The sequence below is a fragment of the Haliotis rubra genome, unplaced genomic scaffold (genome assembly GCF_003918875.1).
Source record: "Haliotis rubra isolate DU_JTF1 unplaced genomic scaffold, ASM391887v1 Scf239, whole genome shotgun sequence".
In the NCBI taxonomy this organism is placed as follows: Eukaryota; Metazoa; Mollusca; class Gastropoda; order Lepetellida; family Haliotidae; genus Haliotis; species Haliotis rubra.
In genome coordinates, this window is record NW_025766436.1 from 631,430 (window position 1) to 648,309 (window position 16,880).

At 41.9% G+C, this 16,880-nt stretch overlaps 1 protein-coding gene across 1 annotated transcript in view; it reads left to right on the top strand.

Annotated features, from left to right (window-relative positions):
- The window catches only part of LOC124278525 (pyridine nucleotide-disulfide oxidoreductase domain-containing protein 2-like), a 46,817-nt gene extending 34,237 nt beyond the window's left edge, over nucleotides 1-12,580 (top strand). Inside the window, exons 12-17 of the mRNA XM_046714251.1 lie at nucleotides 1,964-2,120; nucleotides 3,193-3,347; nucleotides 4,383-4,489; nucleotides 5,197-5,317; nucleotides 11,671-11,763; nucleotides 12,344-12,580. Coding sequence (XP_046570207.1) covers nucleotides 1,964-2,120; nucleotides 3,193-3,347; nucleotides 4,383-4,489; nucleotides 5,197-5,317; nucleotides 11,671-11,741 — 611 coding nt within the window. The 3' untranslated portion in view covers nucleotides 11,742-11,763; nucleotides 12,344-12,580. The remainder of the gene's footprint in view (nucleotides 1-1,963; nucleotides 2,121-3,192; nucleotides 3,348-4,382; nucleotides 4,490-5,196; nucleotides 5,318-11,670; nucleotides 11,764-12,343) is intronic.
- The last annotated feature ends 4,300 nt before the right edge of the window (nucleotides 12,581-16,880 follow it).

A 16,880-nucleotide genomic window follows, 5' to 3' on the forward strand; every position in this document is an offset into this window, starting at 1 on the left:
AAACAAACAACTGCTCTGTTGAACCAATCAACTGTAGAACCAGGCCATATGTTGCTAAAACTAGTTGTAAATTTATACATTCTTGAGTCAAGTCAAAGATGTTTATTGTACAAAAGGCCTCCGGCCCATATACATCGGAGTTATACATATACATTATACATATGGTGCATAAGTAGTAATTAGTGATCCAGACAGCAAATCATGATACAGGCAGTAAATTATATACAAGTAGTGAAATACGATTGACATACAACACTTTTTATCAGATTGTTACGTTTAATAAGAGCATAATTGATATAGTACGACAGCTTTATTATTACATGCTGGTCAGTTGATGAAAGAAGTAGTTTAAATGCTAATATAGGTGGCTTACATAGATAATATTCAGCTATATATTTCGTACGCAAATCTTTATACAAAGGACATACAAGTTAAAAATGGATTTCATTTTCCACATCTATATTACACAGTGGGCACATTCTCTTGCATCGTTCAATATAAAAAACGTCTTCCTTCGTTTACCATTATGTTGATCAAACCTAACCTAAAACGTATAAATGGATATCTTAATTTCTTTGATGTTAAAAACGACAGATATTTCTCCTGCTGGAGTAGTGATTTGTATATTCTATAAGAGTCGTACCGTGAACTATTATGTATTACTGAATACCATTCTTGATTAAACATATTAAGACTTCTTTCTCGAAACTGAGTTAAAAACAAGCTTGCATCACCAACTGACTGACTTAACCATACAAAACCATAACCATGTGAAAACAGAAGATTTCTTACATAAGATGCCCACGTCACTTTACCAATGTTGTCCAAATGAACAAGCATGTTATAAGCCTTTTTGGGTAATCTATGTTCTTGCATACACAATATCTTAAACCAGAATTTTATACATCGAATATGAGCATTTATATACAGGGGATACCTCCAACATTCACCGTACACCATACAATTCGGTGTAGAGGGTCCTACATTTAAAAATTTCTTACAGGCCATCAGATGTATTTTTTTCTATGCATTCATATCTCTGGAATCCCCAAATCTCGGATCCATACAAAAGAGTAGGCTGAATTTGACAATCAAATAGTTTAAAGTAAATACTGGGTCCAACACACCAATTTTACACAAGGCAGATAAAAGACTTATCAATGCTTTCTTAGCTTTCAATGATAATTCAGTAACAGATGTTTTCCAGTTCATAGCAGATGTAAACTTAATACCAAGATAAGTGTAATGATCAGAGACAATTACAGGTTGGTCATTAAAGGACCACCTTTCTTTAGAAGATATCCGGCCACCTTTTCTAAATATAACAATATTAGTTTTATCTAGGTTAACAGATAAATCCCATGTTTTAGTATACCGTTCCAAAATATTTAACTGGGTTTGTAGTCCAACTACAGATTCTGATAAAAGAATTACATCATCAGCAAATAAAAGAATAAAAAGTTCTAAGAGATCTGGAAATATTTGGATGCCATGCTTACCATTTGCGATAATATCGTAGTACAATTCGTTGATAAACAGGGAAACTGGAATTGGACTCACAACACATCCTTGTTTTAAGCCAACGGGGCAGTCGAAAAAATCAGTCTTATCATCAGCACAACGTACACAAGCTATCACATTAGTATACATTGCTTTTAAAATTGAATACATTCTACCTTTCAGGCCAGCATTACTTAAAGAACACCACAATTTAGTCCTATCATGGTTCGATTGCAGACTCTGTTTGCTGAAGAAGTACTGGAATTTGTACTTTACTAAGAAAGTGTAATCCAAAATGTTAAATTTGTTTCATTTGACCACTTTCTGAAAGGTATTATTTATTCATGGACACAAGACAACATTTGACTTGAAGCATGAAGAATCTGCCAACATGATTTAGTCTGCTACATACAGCAAGTCTTACACACGTGACGGTGATCCTTTTCTGCTGTTGTGTGATTAGTTGCAGTGGACAGATTGCCAGACTTCCTAGCTGACCCCAACACCCGTGACAACAGTGTGATGCCACATCACCACTGTACAATTCACATCAACTGCGAGGACAGCCGCCTCATCACTGATGCCTACCTGCAGTGTCAGGCAGGAGAGTTGCCAGCAAGGTACTGTAACATCTTGTCCTTTGTCTGTCCACTGGGAACCAGCAAGGCTTGTGAAGAGGAAAGTTTGCACCAATGATTCCACCTTTATTTACTGTCTAATGATACCGGAATCAGCTCACTGTCAATGAGTGTTATGGAGCATATTTTCACTGTTACCCTAAGTCAGCCTGGGGATACATATTGCTTACATTCTGTATGTGAAACCAGAAAGAATTTATTCTAAACATTTGACTGGTTTTGAAGGTCAGCTTCACTGTCAAAGTCATATCCTTTCATTATTCAAAGAGGATTTGAACTTTCTCAGCACTAAGTACCATGTCTTTAGAAAGGATATGCATTCAGTATTTTATTATACCTCTGACCTATAAAGGTCCACAGGTCCATCTGTCCGAAGACATTTTTTTTTTAACCAATAACTAGCATACTATTGGTGAGATGTTTTTCAAATTTGGGGACCAGCTTCTTAGCGAGAGGTGAAGTTCAAATTTTGGTTTTGGTAGTTTAATGTTTTCAAGAATTATTTTACAAATTTGAACTTGACAACTAATAACTTGAGCAGTATTGGTCAAAATATGTTTCAAATTTAGAAAACGGCTTTTTTCTAGTTTTTGAAAGAGGTGCATCAATTTACATATATTAAACTTTTAAAAAATCAAGGGATGTTTTTGTTGCAATCAATAACCTGAATACATTAGAATGGATTGTTTACAGATTTGGGATCACCCTCCATATCTATAGGAGAGGCGCAGTGCAACGTTATGTTTTGATTTTTTTAATTTATTGAGAATTTTCACAAGTCTCTTCTAATAATACTGGCGTTCGCTCGTCATGCCGAAGACCCGGGTTCGATTCCCCACATGGGTACAATGTGTTAAGCCCATTTCTGGTGTCCCCCGCCGTGATAGTGCTGGAATATTGCTAAAAGCGGCGTAAAACCAAACTCACTCACTCACTCTAATAATACTAGCACAATGAGGGCCTTCAGGAAATGGCCGTGTTAATGCTACAGTTTTAATAACTCCTGCAACACACTTTCTCCATGTTTGCTGGTATCAATTATTGTACTGTGCAGCCCAGTGATTGAGATGGTGATCCCGTCCAGCCTTGACCCCACCCTGGCCCCGCCTGGGAGTCACGTGGTCCTGCTGTTTACACAGTACACCCCCTACACCCTAGCTGGGGGCCGGCCCTGGGACAACACTACCAGGAACCAGTATGCTGATATAGGTAAACACACCTTTCTCTTTCTCTGGACCCAACTCTTGACAGGTACATTCACACAGGTAAAGACCCATGAAGATCTGGGTTAGAATTGATCTTCAGTAACCCATGCTTGTCGTAAGAGGCAACTAACAGGATCGGGTGGTCAGACTCGCTGACTTGGTTGACACATGTCATTGTGGTTGACACATGTCATTCCCAATTGCGTAGATCGATGCTCATGCTGTTGATCTCTGGATTGTCTGGGCCAGACTTGATTATTTACTGACCGCCGTCATTTAGCTGGAATATTGCTGAGTGTGGCTTTAAACAACAACCAAACCAAAGCAAACCACACAGGTAAATCTATGACCCTTCACTTATACTTACTGGACCTTGACATTAATACAGGTAAATATGGTGGTCCATGGTCCTGTGCATAGAGCTCAGGTCACAAATCAGGTGAAGTTATGCAACGTTGGGTGCAGAGAGTCCTTTGATGGGTGACCATGTTTGGCAGCTTGACTCTTGAGAGTTTCTAGGACTTTAGTCCTGCCCTTCAACGAAGCACATGCGATACATGTCATCTCACCCTAGGCAAGTGAGTTTGTTCAAAATTGCCTCTGTTAACCCAGCAGAAAATGGGTACCTGGTGAGATAGGTCATATGACTGTTAACCTTCTAGCACCTCACAAGCAGCTTGGGTTATCAGGGGTAATAATGTGTTAGCCCCCTGAGCATGCTTCATAGTGGGGATATGTGCACATTATAATTATGCACTATTTTCATTATTAAATTCAGGCAACCCAACATGGGACCGTTAGTTGTAAACAGGTGAGACTGTGACCACTACACTGACAGGTAAATTTTGGATCATCACATTGATACAGGTATACCAGGGAATGGACATTGATACAGGTGAAACTTGGACCCAATGTTCATACAGGTAAATCTGTGGTCCCCTCCAATTTGTAGGTAAATCTGATATGACTTGTTCTCCATAATGCTGAAACACAGTATTAAAGAACCTCAAATGAGATTTGGCTGCTTGAATGTTTTCAGTGTTTGACAGTATAGAAAAGTATACCCCAGGGTTCAAGGAGAGTGTCATTGGGAGAGACATACTGACACCACCAGACCTGGAAGACATCTTTGGCCTGAGTGGTGGGGTAAGACACGCACTGTTTAAACTCAACACTGACTGGGTGATGTTACAAAAGAAAATGTTACACTTTCATCACTCTGGTATATGTATAAGTTTCACCCATAAAGATGCAGGTTAGAATTGGTCTTCAGTAACCCATGCTTGTAGAATTGGTCTTCAGTAACCCATGCTTGTTGTAAGAGGCGATCTCATAACAGGATCTGATGGTCAGACTCACTGATCTGGTATGGTTGACACATGTTGTGTATATTGATGCTGATGTTGTTGATCACTGGATTGTCTGGTCCAGACTCGATTATTTACAGACCGCTGCCATATAGCTGGAATATTGCTGAGTGCGGTGTAAAACAACAGACCAAATCAAAACTTATGAGTTTTAATGAAATGAAGCCTAATCACTTAGGAAAGCGGACATCTGATTGGAGCCTACCTATCCATGATTTAGACTGAGTGGTCAAAGTTTGCTCAGGGTCCACCTTACCTGAGCTACAGTGATGTCACTCCTCCTTGCTGGGAGGTGTTGTGTCAAGTAACAGTCCTCATTTAGATAAGATCAACTGTTTTCATATCTCTTACAACAGGCTGAGGCTATTGTGAACCTGTTTTAACCTGAAGTCTCAATATTGTTGACACTCAGTGCTTTGACACAGTGTTTGCACTATTGGAAGTTTAATGGTGTAACATGTTTGGTACTGTTGTGTTATTTTTCAGAATATTTTTCATGGGGCAATGTCATTGGACCAGCTGTATCTTAGTCGACCAATTCCTGCCCTTTCCAACTATCGGTGCCCAATCAGAGGCCTGTATCTCTGTGGTAGCGGAGCACATCCAGGTAGTGTGAAAACATTCCACGTATGTGTGTATATCTTGTAAGATTGTTCTAAGAGAGTGTATGTGTATGTGCATGTGTGTGTTTTTAGTAAGTTACCCTTTCTCTTTGTTTCTGTGTTTGTGTCTGTGTGAATGTATGTTTTTCAGTAATGTAGAAGATGGTGTTAATTAGTTTTTACAGTATGCTTCCACAAAACCTTCACAACGTTTATGGTAGCAGAGCGTGGTTAGCATTCCTTCTGATGTTTGTATTGGTATGTGGTGTGTTGACAGACTGGTTCTCTCCTTATTTTGATCTTGATTTTGTTATCATTGTACCTGTTTGTAGACTAGTGTTATTAACTGTAGCACATCTTGAGCTGGTTCACCATGCCTTTACTGCAAAACAAAGTGGAAGACACATTTACCAATTGTGTCCTCTGGAAACTGTTATTTGTATTCTCCTGGCTGCAGGAGGTGGTGTTATTTGTATTCTCCTGGCTGCAGGAGGTGGATGGTGTTATTTGTATTCTCCTGGCTGCAGGAGGTGGTTTTATTTGTATTCTCCTGGCTGCAGGAGGTGGTGTTATTTGTATTCTCCTGGCTGCAGGAGGTGGATGGTGTTATTTGTATTCTCCTGGCTGCAGGAGGTGGTGTTATTTGTATTCTCCTGGCTGCAGGAGGTGGATGGTTGTGGTATCGTGACTAACATCCTTTGAAAAGCACACGACACGACTTGGAGAACAGCGGCTTTATTTCGGTCTGCTGAAGCATACAAACTTGGGCGGGAAGCGCGTGGCCCGATGACGTATGATCCCATCATGACGTATGGTCCCATCATGCATTGGGGTACACAGGGAGGAGTTGTTTACCTCCGGTAGTTAAGGGAGCGTTACGTGTTACATTACTACACCTCTCCCCTCCAGATTTTTTGTTTTCATAAACAAAATCTCAACAATACTTGTGATTAATAATCTTGAAAACATTAACATACTTATCCTGAGATTATCATATATATTCTTATAAGTGAAAGCAAGTACATGCTCTTATTTCGTCAAGGTCATTTTACTGTTACCTTACTGATGCAATTACATTATTAATGATAACCTCAGACAATTGTAACTTAAACAACTACTTAAACTAAACTGTAGAAACTTGAGACTTCACTTCTGATTCATTCAGCTGCATGAAAACTAGTTTACATATGCTGATCTCAATCAATGTAAATGTATCTGAACACTGTTGTTACTTCTGACATGTCTCTAAGACTAATACTGTTTCCAGTCCACATTATGTGAATATGTAGTACTTGAAACTACAATGATGACTTGTAACTTTAGAGTTCAATACACTTCCCTTTAAACAAGTTCAGTCTTTAGATTTAGTCTATCTGGTGCTCTGGTCACACGGCTTGAGCGACGCAGTCCCTCAGACACCGACAGCCCAGTCATAGTAGATTTGGGGATCTGCTGACTATCTACCTGGGTTTCAACTTCTGGTGTGGCCTTCGGGTCAGGCCTAGATATTGAATCATCACCTAAGGCTGACATCACAGGTTGAGATTGATTTGGCACAAGAGGGGTTATCACCTCTGTAAAATTTGGCACATCAGACTTTACCACACTTCCTTTCGTCTCGCAACTCATCTCCCATCTCAACCTCACATGGTCGAGATGACGACGCACAACACCACCCTCTGTTAGGCGGATTTTATATGACACAGGACCTGTTTGCTCTACGGCAACACCAGGTAACCACTTTCCACCAGGGCGGAAATTTAACACATACACAAGATCACCAACTTGAATCTCACGATGCTTGGCATGAACATCATGGGTTATTTTCTGCTTTTCTTGCTTCTGTTGCACTCGCCGACTCATATCTGGGTGTAGTAGATCCAAGTGCGTTCTTGGTCTTCTTCCCAACAGTAGCTCAGCTGGTGAGACTCCGGTCGTAGTTTGTGGGGTTATTCTGTACTTGAACAAAAAACGGGAGATTCTTGTCTCGATGTTGCCTACTGTCATTCTCTTCATTCCATTCTTGAATGTTTGAACAGCCCTTTCTGCTAAGCCATTCGATGCTGGATGATAAGGTGCTACACAGAGGTGGTGGATACCATTCATCTTCATGAAGACTGTGAACTCGTCACTTGTGAAACAAGTCCCATTATCTGTGACAACTGTCTCCGGTAGCCCATGAGTAGCAAACATCCGTCTCAGACACTCAATGGTTACAGTTGATGTCGAACTGTTAAGTGGAACAACTTCTAACCACTTCGAATGAGCATCTATGCAAACAAGGAACATCTTTCCCAGGAATGGGCCTGCATAGTCTAAGTGTAGACGACTCCATGGTTTCTCTGGCCATTCCCAAGGATGTAGTGTCGATTCGGGAGGAACTGGACGACTCTGCTGACAGATTTCACATGTCTTGACCTTTTCTTCCAAATCAAGATCCATATTCGGCCACCACACCATTCCGCGTGCTACCGACTTCATATGTGTTATGCCTGGGTGAGCTTCATGTAGAGTGTCCATCACTCGTTGTCGCCCCTGGGGTGGCACAACAATACGATTTCCCCAAAGTATACATTCAGATTGTACACTCAGTTCATTCTTCCTCTTCTCATAAGGACGAAATTCTTCTCCTAAGGTGATTTCATAAGTCCAGCCACACAGTAGAAGTGATCTGACACGAGATAGTGTGCTGTCTCTGTCTGTCCACTGCTTGATCTGATGTGTCTTCACTGGGGATGCTTCCAAACTCTCCAACAGCAGAATTGTGTCTCCAGGTAGCGGTGGATCACAAATGGACCTCGACAAGGGAAGGCGACTCATGCAGTCTGCATTTGCTAATATGGTTCCTTTCCTGTACTCAATGGTGTAGCTGTACACTGATAAAGTCAGAGCCCAGCGTTGAATTCTGCTAGATGCCATTGGTGAGATAGCCTTGTCTGGACTGAAAATGCTCTCAAGAGGTTTGTGGTCAGACACTTGTGTGAACGTTCTTCCATATATATATTGATGGAATTTCTTTGTTCCAAAAATGATTGCCAGAGCTTCACGGTCTAGTTGAGAATAATTCTTCTCAGCTTGAGACAAGGATCGAGAGGCAAATGCTTACAGGTCGCTCAATCCCGCCTTCCATGATGTGCGACAGAACCGCTCCTATGCCATATGGAGAGGCATCACAGGCTAGCAGAAGCTTCTTTTTTTGGTCATAATGTGTAAGAAGCTTACACGATGACAAGTGGTCTTTCACTTTGTTGAAAGCTGTCTCTTCTCGGTTTTCCCACTTCCATTTTACTTCTTTTCCGAGGAGATGATGCAGGGGAGCCAATGTTGTGGACAGGTTTGGGAGAAAACGTTGGTAATATTGTACCAAGCCTAAGAAAGATTTCAGTTCACTGACGTTACGCAGTGCTGGAGCCGACACAACTGCTTCGACCTTCTCATTCAGGGGATGTAACCCATCCTTGTCGATTCGGTGTCCTAGATATTCCACTGATTTGACCAAAAACTTGCACTTCTGACCGTTGAGTCGCAGTCCAGCCTTCTTCAATCTGTCTAGGACAGCTCGTATGTTGTCCAGATGTTCACTTTCAGTGTCTCCAGTCACCAGGATGTCATCAAGGTAAACGCAGACGTGAGGAATGCCCTTCAACAAACACTTGATTGTACGCTGAAAAATAGCCGGAGCGGCAGAGATCCCAAACGGTAAACGTTGATACTGGTACAGTCCACGGTGAGTGTTTATAGTTGTGAGCTCCTTGGATTCTTCATCTAACGTCAACTGCTGATATGCCTGACTGAGGTCAAGTTTGGTAAAACTCTGACCACCTGATAGTGAAGCAAACAAATCTTCAATACGGGGTATTGGGTACACATCTACCTGCGCAACTCTGTTCACAGTTAGTTTGTAATCTCCACATAGTCTCACTCTGCCAGTGTTCTTGACAACGGGCACAATAGGTGCCGCCCACTTTGAGAACTGCACAGGTCTTATAACTCCTTGCTTTTCCAACCTATCAAGTTCATTTTCTACCTTTTCTCTCAATGCGTAGGCCACATTCCTATGTTTGTAAAATCTTGGCACATCTGCTGTTATCTGAATCTGCACTGTCTGTCCCTTGAGTTCTCCCAAATCTTCTTGAAAGACTTCTTCATGTGTTTTTATAATGTCCTGCAAACCTTCATTCCTTATGTTCATGATTCTCCCCCAGTCTATCTTGATCACTTGTAACCAGTCTCGGCCTAAGAGATTCTCTCTATCTCCTTCAACAACAGTCAAGGGTAACCTTGCAGTTTGACCCCCATAGCAGACTTCCACTTCAGTGATTCCAAGAACTGGAATTGTTTCCCTATTATAACTCCTCAGAATTTCCCTTGCCTCTCTCAGAGCTGGCTTTTCCTTCCATAGTGAGTTGTATGTTCGTTCGTTGATCACCGTGGTAGCTGCCCCTGTATCCAATTCTAAGGTTACCTTTTTCCCATTAACAGTTACCTCGATCATGTAGGGTTCTGCTCTAACTGATCGTCTCCTGTCTGGATTGCATTCAGTTCTGTACATTTCATATTCAACTTTTTCCTCAACTGGCTTCTCTTCAATGTGATGAGCATGAACTCCTCTTCCCTTGCCACTGAAATGACCACGCTGACCATGACCACGTCCCCTACCTCGACGATTACCTCTAAACCCATGCCCACGCTGATGTGACGGGTAATTCGGTGTAGAATGACAAACTCTCGAAAGGTGACCACGTCTTCCACACCTGTGACAGTCACTGTTCCTATAGAAACACTGTGACCCTGTGTGAAACATGCCTCCACACCGGTCACACTTTGCCGACCGACCTTCACCAAGCACAAAAGTTTTATTCACAGTCCTAGGTGTTTGAGTTTCTTCTTTAATGGTTTGAACTTCTTTAGCTGCCATTTCCATTCCAACACAAAGTGCATAGGCTTTATTATAATCTAAAGTCTTTTCTGTCAAAAGCCTCTTTTGCATTTGATCATTATTGATTCCACACACCAACCTGTCTCTGAGTTGTGCCTCAATATCTGGATAATCACATGTCGACGCAAAGGCGCCTCAGTTCCGCTCGTAAGTTTTTATAATCTAAACACTCTCATTCTGCAGTCTGTCTCTCATATTGAAGCCGTCGCCCGCTCCACCATGACAGTTCGCTTTGGACTAATGTGATTCTTCTTTAACTTGACTATTGCCTCGTAAGAGAGATCGCCCGGTTTCGACGGTATGGTCAGATTCCTCAAAAGTTGATAAGATTTACTTCCAATCACACTCAAAAGAATTGCTCTTTGCTTTACAACATCTTCAATACTATTTGCAGTGAAATAATGTCCCAATCTCTCAGTATATTCGCCCCAATCGTCACTATTGGGATCAAATTCCTCTACTTTCCCAAACGCCGCCATTTTGCTTGATTTTCACTTACTTGCTTTCCGTTCTCTTCAATCAGGGTCCCGGGAGATTTCCTGATGAGTTTTTCTCGCACCGGGATGCGAAATTCCACAGCCTTATAACCTTGTATCCTCGTCGCCAAAATGTAGTATCGTGACTAACATCCTTTGAAAAGCACACGACACGACTTGGAGAACAGCGGCTTTATTTCGGTCTGCTGAAGCATACAAACTTCATGCATTGGTCCCATCATGCATTGGGGTACACAGGGAGGAGTTGTTTACCTCCGGTAGTTAAGGGAGCGTTACGTGTTACATTACTACAATGGTGTTATTTGTATTCTCCTGGCTGCAGGAGGTGGATGGTGTTATTTGTATTCTCCTGGCTGCAGGAGGTGGTGTTATTTGTATTCTCCTGGCTGCAGGAGGTGGTGTTATTTGTATTCTCCTGGCTGCCCGAGGTGGTTTTATTTGTATTCTCCTGGCTGCTGGAGGTGGTTTTATTTGTATTCTCCTGGCTGCAGGAGGTGGTGTTATTTGTATTCTCCTGGCTGCAGGAGGTGGTGTTATTTGTAATTCTGACCACCTCCATGGTGTAGTGGTTAGAGTGTCCACCCAGAGAGTTGACCGGAGGGTTGCGGGATGGATCCTCGACCACATCATACCAAAAGGTTTACTTGTTGTTCCCTGCCTGGCGCTCAGCATTTATGGGTAAAACAAGGTCTGGTCAGCTCAGAGTCAGTACCGGTATGATGTGTCTGAGTTGGGCATTCATGCTTAACTGCGGCATGGTATCTCAGTGACCTGCTAGCACTATTACACCAGCTCAAGTCTGGGCTAGTACAGGCAGCCACACATACACACGCATGCATGCGTCATATGAGCAAAATATTCTTGAGTACGATGTTAAACCCCATTTCACCTCACCTCCCTATTTGTATTCCCATGTCTGCAGGAGGTGGTGTGATGGGTTCTCCTGGAAGACTGGCTGCACAGGCTGTACTGGCAGATTACCCCAAGCTCTGATAGAATAGCAGAACCATTGAAGGTGACTGTCATACATCATGTCAATCAAACTGCATGTCAGTTTATCGTAAGAGATCATATGTAATACCTGCAAACTTCAAGTTAGATGTTTGAATACAGTTGTTGTGTCGTCCAACACGTGACATCATTCCATGTCAGCTTGTCCAGGGGGTTAATCACTATGGTCTGTTTGTCAAGACACTTGTATACTGTCAGTACAAGGCAATCAGTACACCGTGGGGTAGGCAGAACATGCACAGATATTAATACTTGCAGGCTGTAACCCACAGTAAAATGGGGTTGATTGGGATCTATAAAAAACAGTTATCTTAACAATAACAAATGATGAATAACATGAATGTTTTGAATGATCAACCATGTGTTTTGCCTTCAGCACAGACTAAGTTGAGCTGATGGGTGAAGGTCCATCTGTGGGTCTCACAGCAAGGACGCAGGTCCAGCATGTGCAGCATCGCAGCTTCTTCAACGTTTGCACAATTGTTGGAGAAACTTAGTGTTGAAACTATAAAATTACTGACATTTAGATTGCTAACGGTGTAGAGAGTGATCAGTTCACTGCTTTCAATTTCTCCTTATGGCAGCATTGCTTGTAAGAGCAAAACCATCAAATCAAGACTGGCTGGTGGTAATGAATATGGGCGTTCTGCGAGATATTCTGCTCAAACTGTAGCCACCTTGTTGATGACTTGTACATGAGACCCATTTGAACTTAGTATTTTGTGTATAAATGGTTGACCATACTATTTTATCCAGGTACAACACAATGATGATTGGGAAAATACACCAGAATTTTCATTAAATGTATATTGAATTAGCTACACAGATGTTGTTATGTTTCCCCCAGGATGTGTGACTGGAGAATGTAATGATGGAAGTATTTAAAACAATAGAAACGACAGACCCAGAGATCGTATACAGGTACATAAAGAATATGGTCTCTGGAGAGAACTGATAAGGGAACTAATGAAATGGTATTCAAAGAGTCAATATCTGAAGTGTCCACTATGTTGGATGACACCACATCCAACTTGGGTTGATTGCCTTTCTACTTGAAGAGCTGCCCAATGGTGGACCAGTGGTCTTGTCGTAAGAGGAGACAAAGGGCCTTGAGTGGTTATGCTCACTGACTTGGTTGACACAGTTCATCGTACCCCAATTGTGTAGATCGATGCTCAAGATGCTGATCACTGGATTGTCTGGTCCAGACTCGATTATTGTCAGACCGCCACCATATAGGTGGAATATTTCTGAGTGCGGCATTAAACCACCTCCAAAAATTAGCTTCCGTCTGTACCTGCATCACATAGTGTTAATTTATTTGTGTGAAATGTCACAGTGATCAAATGCAACGTCATGGTATGGTAAACGTACACCTCAATAGCTTCATTTCCATTAAAAGCTTCACATACATGTATTTATGTTCAAAATCAGCTATGTGAGTCTTACCCAAATTCCATTATTCTAAGAGGACACTTTACCAAATAAATGGATGAAGTTTGTGCCACAAGTTCTTACACAAATAATCATCCGTGCCATACAAACGCGGGTAATATCAATCTTCACGTTTATGACTCTTAGTCTTTGACCGATATATTGAATATGTATATTTTTGTGACATTACTCTGAGAATAGCAACGAGACCTGAAACAGCTAAAATGGGAGTATGGACCAGTTCTGTCATAACTGGCAATCCATAATCAAAGTATAAACAAGTACGCCTGGAGGGCGTGCAGCTTCCACAGACTTTAGAAATATATGTACTTTTTACAAACGAAAAGGGTACTTCGATTTTGTAGGATGGTAGTTGTCAACATATGTCTACATTTGCATGTAGAAGACTTACCGTCCCCTAAAACCACGAGTGTACTCTAAAATGATCTTTGGAGTAAAGATGTCGGATTGTTCTGTTCTTCGATAAGCGATTGCAATGATTGTCAGCAGTTGCCCATAGTTCAACACACCTACATTTCGTTGATTGGTTCAAAGCTAATAACAAAGAGAAACACTGATCGTTGCTGGTTTCATCAATACCCTAATCCAGTTAACTACCAACAAGACTAATTGAACATCTGTCCCTCATAATCGCCAATAACCTACAGGAAAGAACAATGTTCTGACCAAGGGGTTCAAAGGATCTTTATGATCCGTCACTGGATTGTCAATATTGGATAGTATTTTGAAAAACGTAATGGACAATTATTGACAGTATTGATGTGTTTTCATTGGAATTGAACATTTGGAAATAGACTCTTAAAATGTCATGACCTGTTTTTAACATCAAATCCATCAACTAAATACTCAATATTTTAAGGTTTCCTGTGCATGTTTGTCAAAGGGAAGTTGCCACAATAGATAATCCTTGGGCTTTTTATTCTTCCTACCTGTTATCATTTGTCATCGTCGCCTGTGTTTGCGATCTGGCAATTGTTCACCTTGATTGTACATTAGCTTCTGTTGACGTAGTTACTGTGCTGTCGGATATACATGTACATTGGTTCCTATTGTCGTGGTAGCTACTGTATTGCTATAGGATATACATGTACATTGGCACCTATTGACGCGGTAGCTACTGTATTGCTATAGGATATACATGTACATTGGCTCCTATTGACGTGGTAGCTACTGTGGTGCTGTCGGATATGCATGTACATTGGCTCCTATTGATGTGGTAGCTACTGTGGTGCTGTCGGATATACATGTACATTGGCTCCTATTGACGCGGTAGCTACTGTATTGCTATAGGATATACATGTACATTGGCTCCTATTGACGTGGTAGCTACTGTGCTGGCTCTATTGTCGGATATGCATGTACATTGGCTCCTATTGACCCGGTAGCTACTGTGGTGCTGTCGGATATGCATGTACATTGGCTCCTATTGACGTGGTAGCTACTGTATTGCTATAGGATATACATGTACATTGGCTCCTATTGACGTGGTAGCTACTGTGGTGCTGTCGGATATACATGTACATTGGCTCCTATTGACGTGGTAGCTACTGTATTGCTATAGGATATACATGTACATTGGCTCCTATTGACGTGGTAGCTACTGTGTTGCTATGTCGATATATGCATGTACATTGGCTCCTATTGACGTGGTAGCTACTGTGGTGCTATCGGATATGGCTGTCGGATGTACATTGGCTCCTATTGACGTAGCTACTGTGGCTACTGTATTGCTATCGGATATACATGTACATTGGCTCCTATTGACGTGGTAGCTACTGTGGTGTACATTGGCACTATTGGATATGCATGTACATTGGCTCCTATTGGCGTGATGGTAGCTACTGTGGTGCTGTCGGATATGCATGTACATTGGCTATTGCTACTGTATAGCATCGGGTATATGTACATAGTACATTGGCTCCTATTGACGTGGTAGCTACTGTGGTGCTGTCGGATATGCATGTACATTGGCTCCTATTGACGTGGTAGCTACTGTGGTGCTGTCGGATATACATGTACATTGGCACCTATTGACGCATGGTAGCTACTGTATTGCTATAGGATATACATGTACATTGGCTCCTATTGACTGTGGTAGCTACTGTGGTGTGGTGGCGGATATACATGTACATTGGCTCCTATTGACGTGGTAGCTACTGTGGTGCTATCGGATATGCATGTACATTGGCTCCTATTGACGTGGTAGGCATGTATTGTGGTGCTATCGGATATACATGTACATTGGCTCCTATTGACGTGGTAGCTACTGTGGTGCTGTCGGATATACATGTACATTGGCTCCTATTGACGTGGTGGATATGCATACTGTGGTGGTAGCTACTGTGGTGCGGATATACATGTACATTGGCACCTATTGACGCGGTAGCTACTGTATTGCTATAGGATATACATGTACATTGGCTCCTATTGACGTGGTAGCTACTGTATTCCTATCGGATATACATGTACATTGGTTCCTATTGACGTGGTAACTACTGTGCTGCTGTCGGATATACATGTACATTGGCTCCTATTGACGTGGTAGCTACTGTGGTGCTATCGGATATACATGTACATTGGCTCCTATTGACGTGGTAGCTACTGTGGTGCTGTCGGATATACATGTACATTGGCTCCTATTGACGTGGTAGCTACTGTATTGCTATACATGATATACATGTACATTGGGCTCCTATTGACGTGGTAGCTACTGTGGTGCTGTCGGATATACATGTACATTGGCTCCTACTATTGACGTGGTAGCTACTGTGGTGTCGTCGCTGTATATACATGTACATTGGCTCCTATTGACGTGGTAGCTACTGTATTGCTATTGGGATATACATGTACATTGGCTCCTATTGACGTGGTAGCTACTGTATTGCTATCGGATATACATGTACATTGGCTCCTATTGACGTGGTAGCTACTGTATTGCTATCGGATATACATGTACATTGGCTCCTATTGACGTGGTAGCTACTGTGGTGCTGTCGGATATACATGTACATTGGCTCCTATTGACGTGGTAGCTACTGTATTCCTATCGGATATACATGTACATTGGTTCCTATTGACGTGGTAACTACTGTGCTGCTGTCGGATACACATGTACATTGGCTCCTATTGACGTGGTAGCTACTGTATTGCTATAGGATATACATGTACATTGGCTGCTATTGACGTGGTAGCTACTGTACTTCTGTCGGATATACATGTACATTGGCTCCTATTGACGTGGTAACTACTGTGGTGCTGTCGGATATACATGTACATTGGCTCCTATTGACGTGGTAGCTACTGTGCTGCTGTCGGATATGCATGTACATTGGCTCCTATTGACGTGGTAGCTACTGTGGTGCTGTCGGATATACATGTACATTGGCTCCTATTGACGTGGTAGCTACTGTGGTGCTGTCGGATATGCATGTACATTGGCTCCTATTGACGTGGTAGCTACTGTGCTGCTGTCGGATATACATGTACATTGGCTCCTATTGACGTGGTAGCTACTGTGGTGCTGTCGGATATACATGTACATTGGCTCCTATTGACGCGTGGTAGCTACTGTGGTGCTGTCGGATATATACATGTACATTGGCTCCTATTGACGTGGTAGCTACTGTGGTGCTGTCGGATATACATGTACATTGGCTCCTATTGACG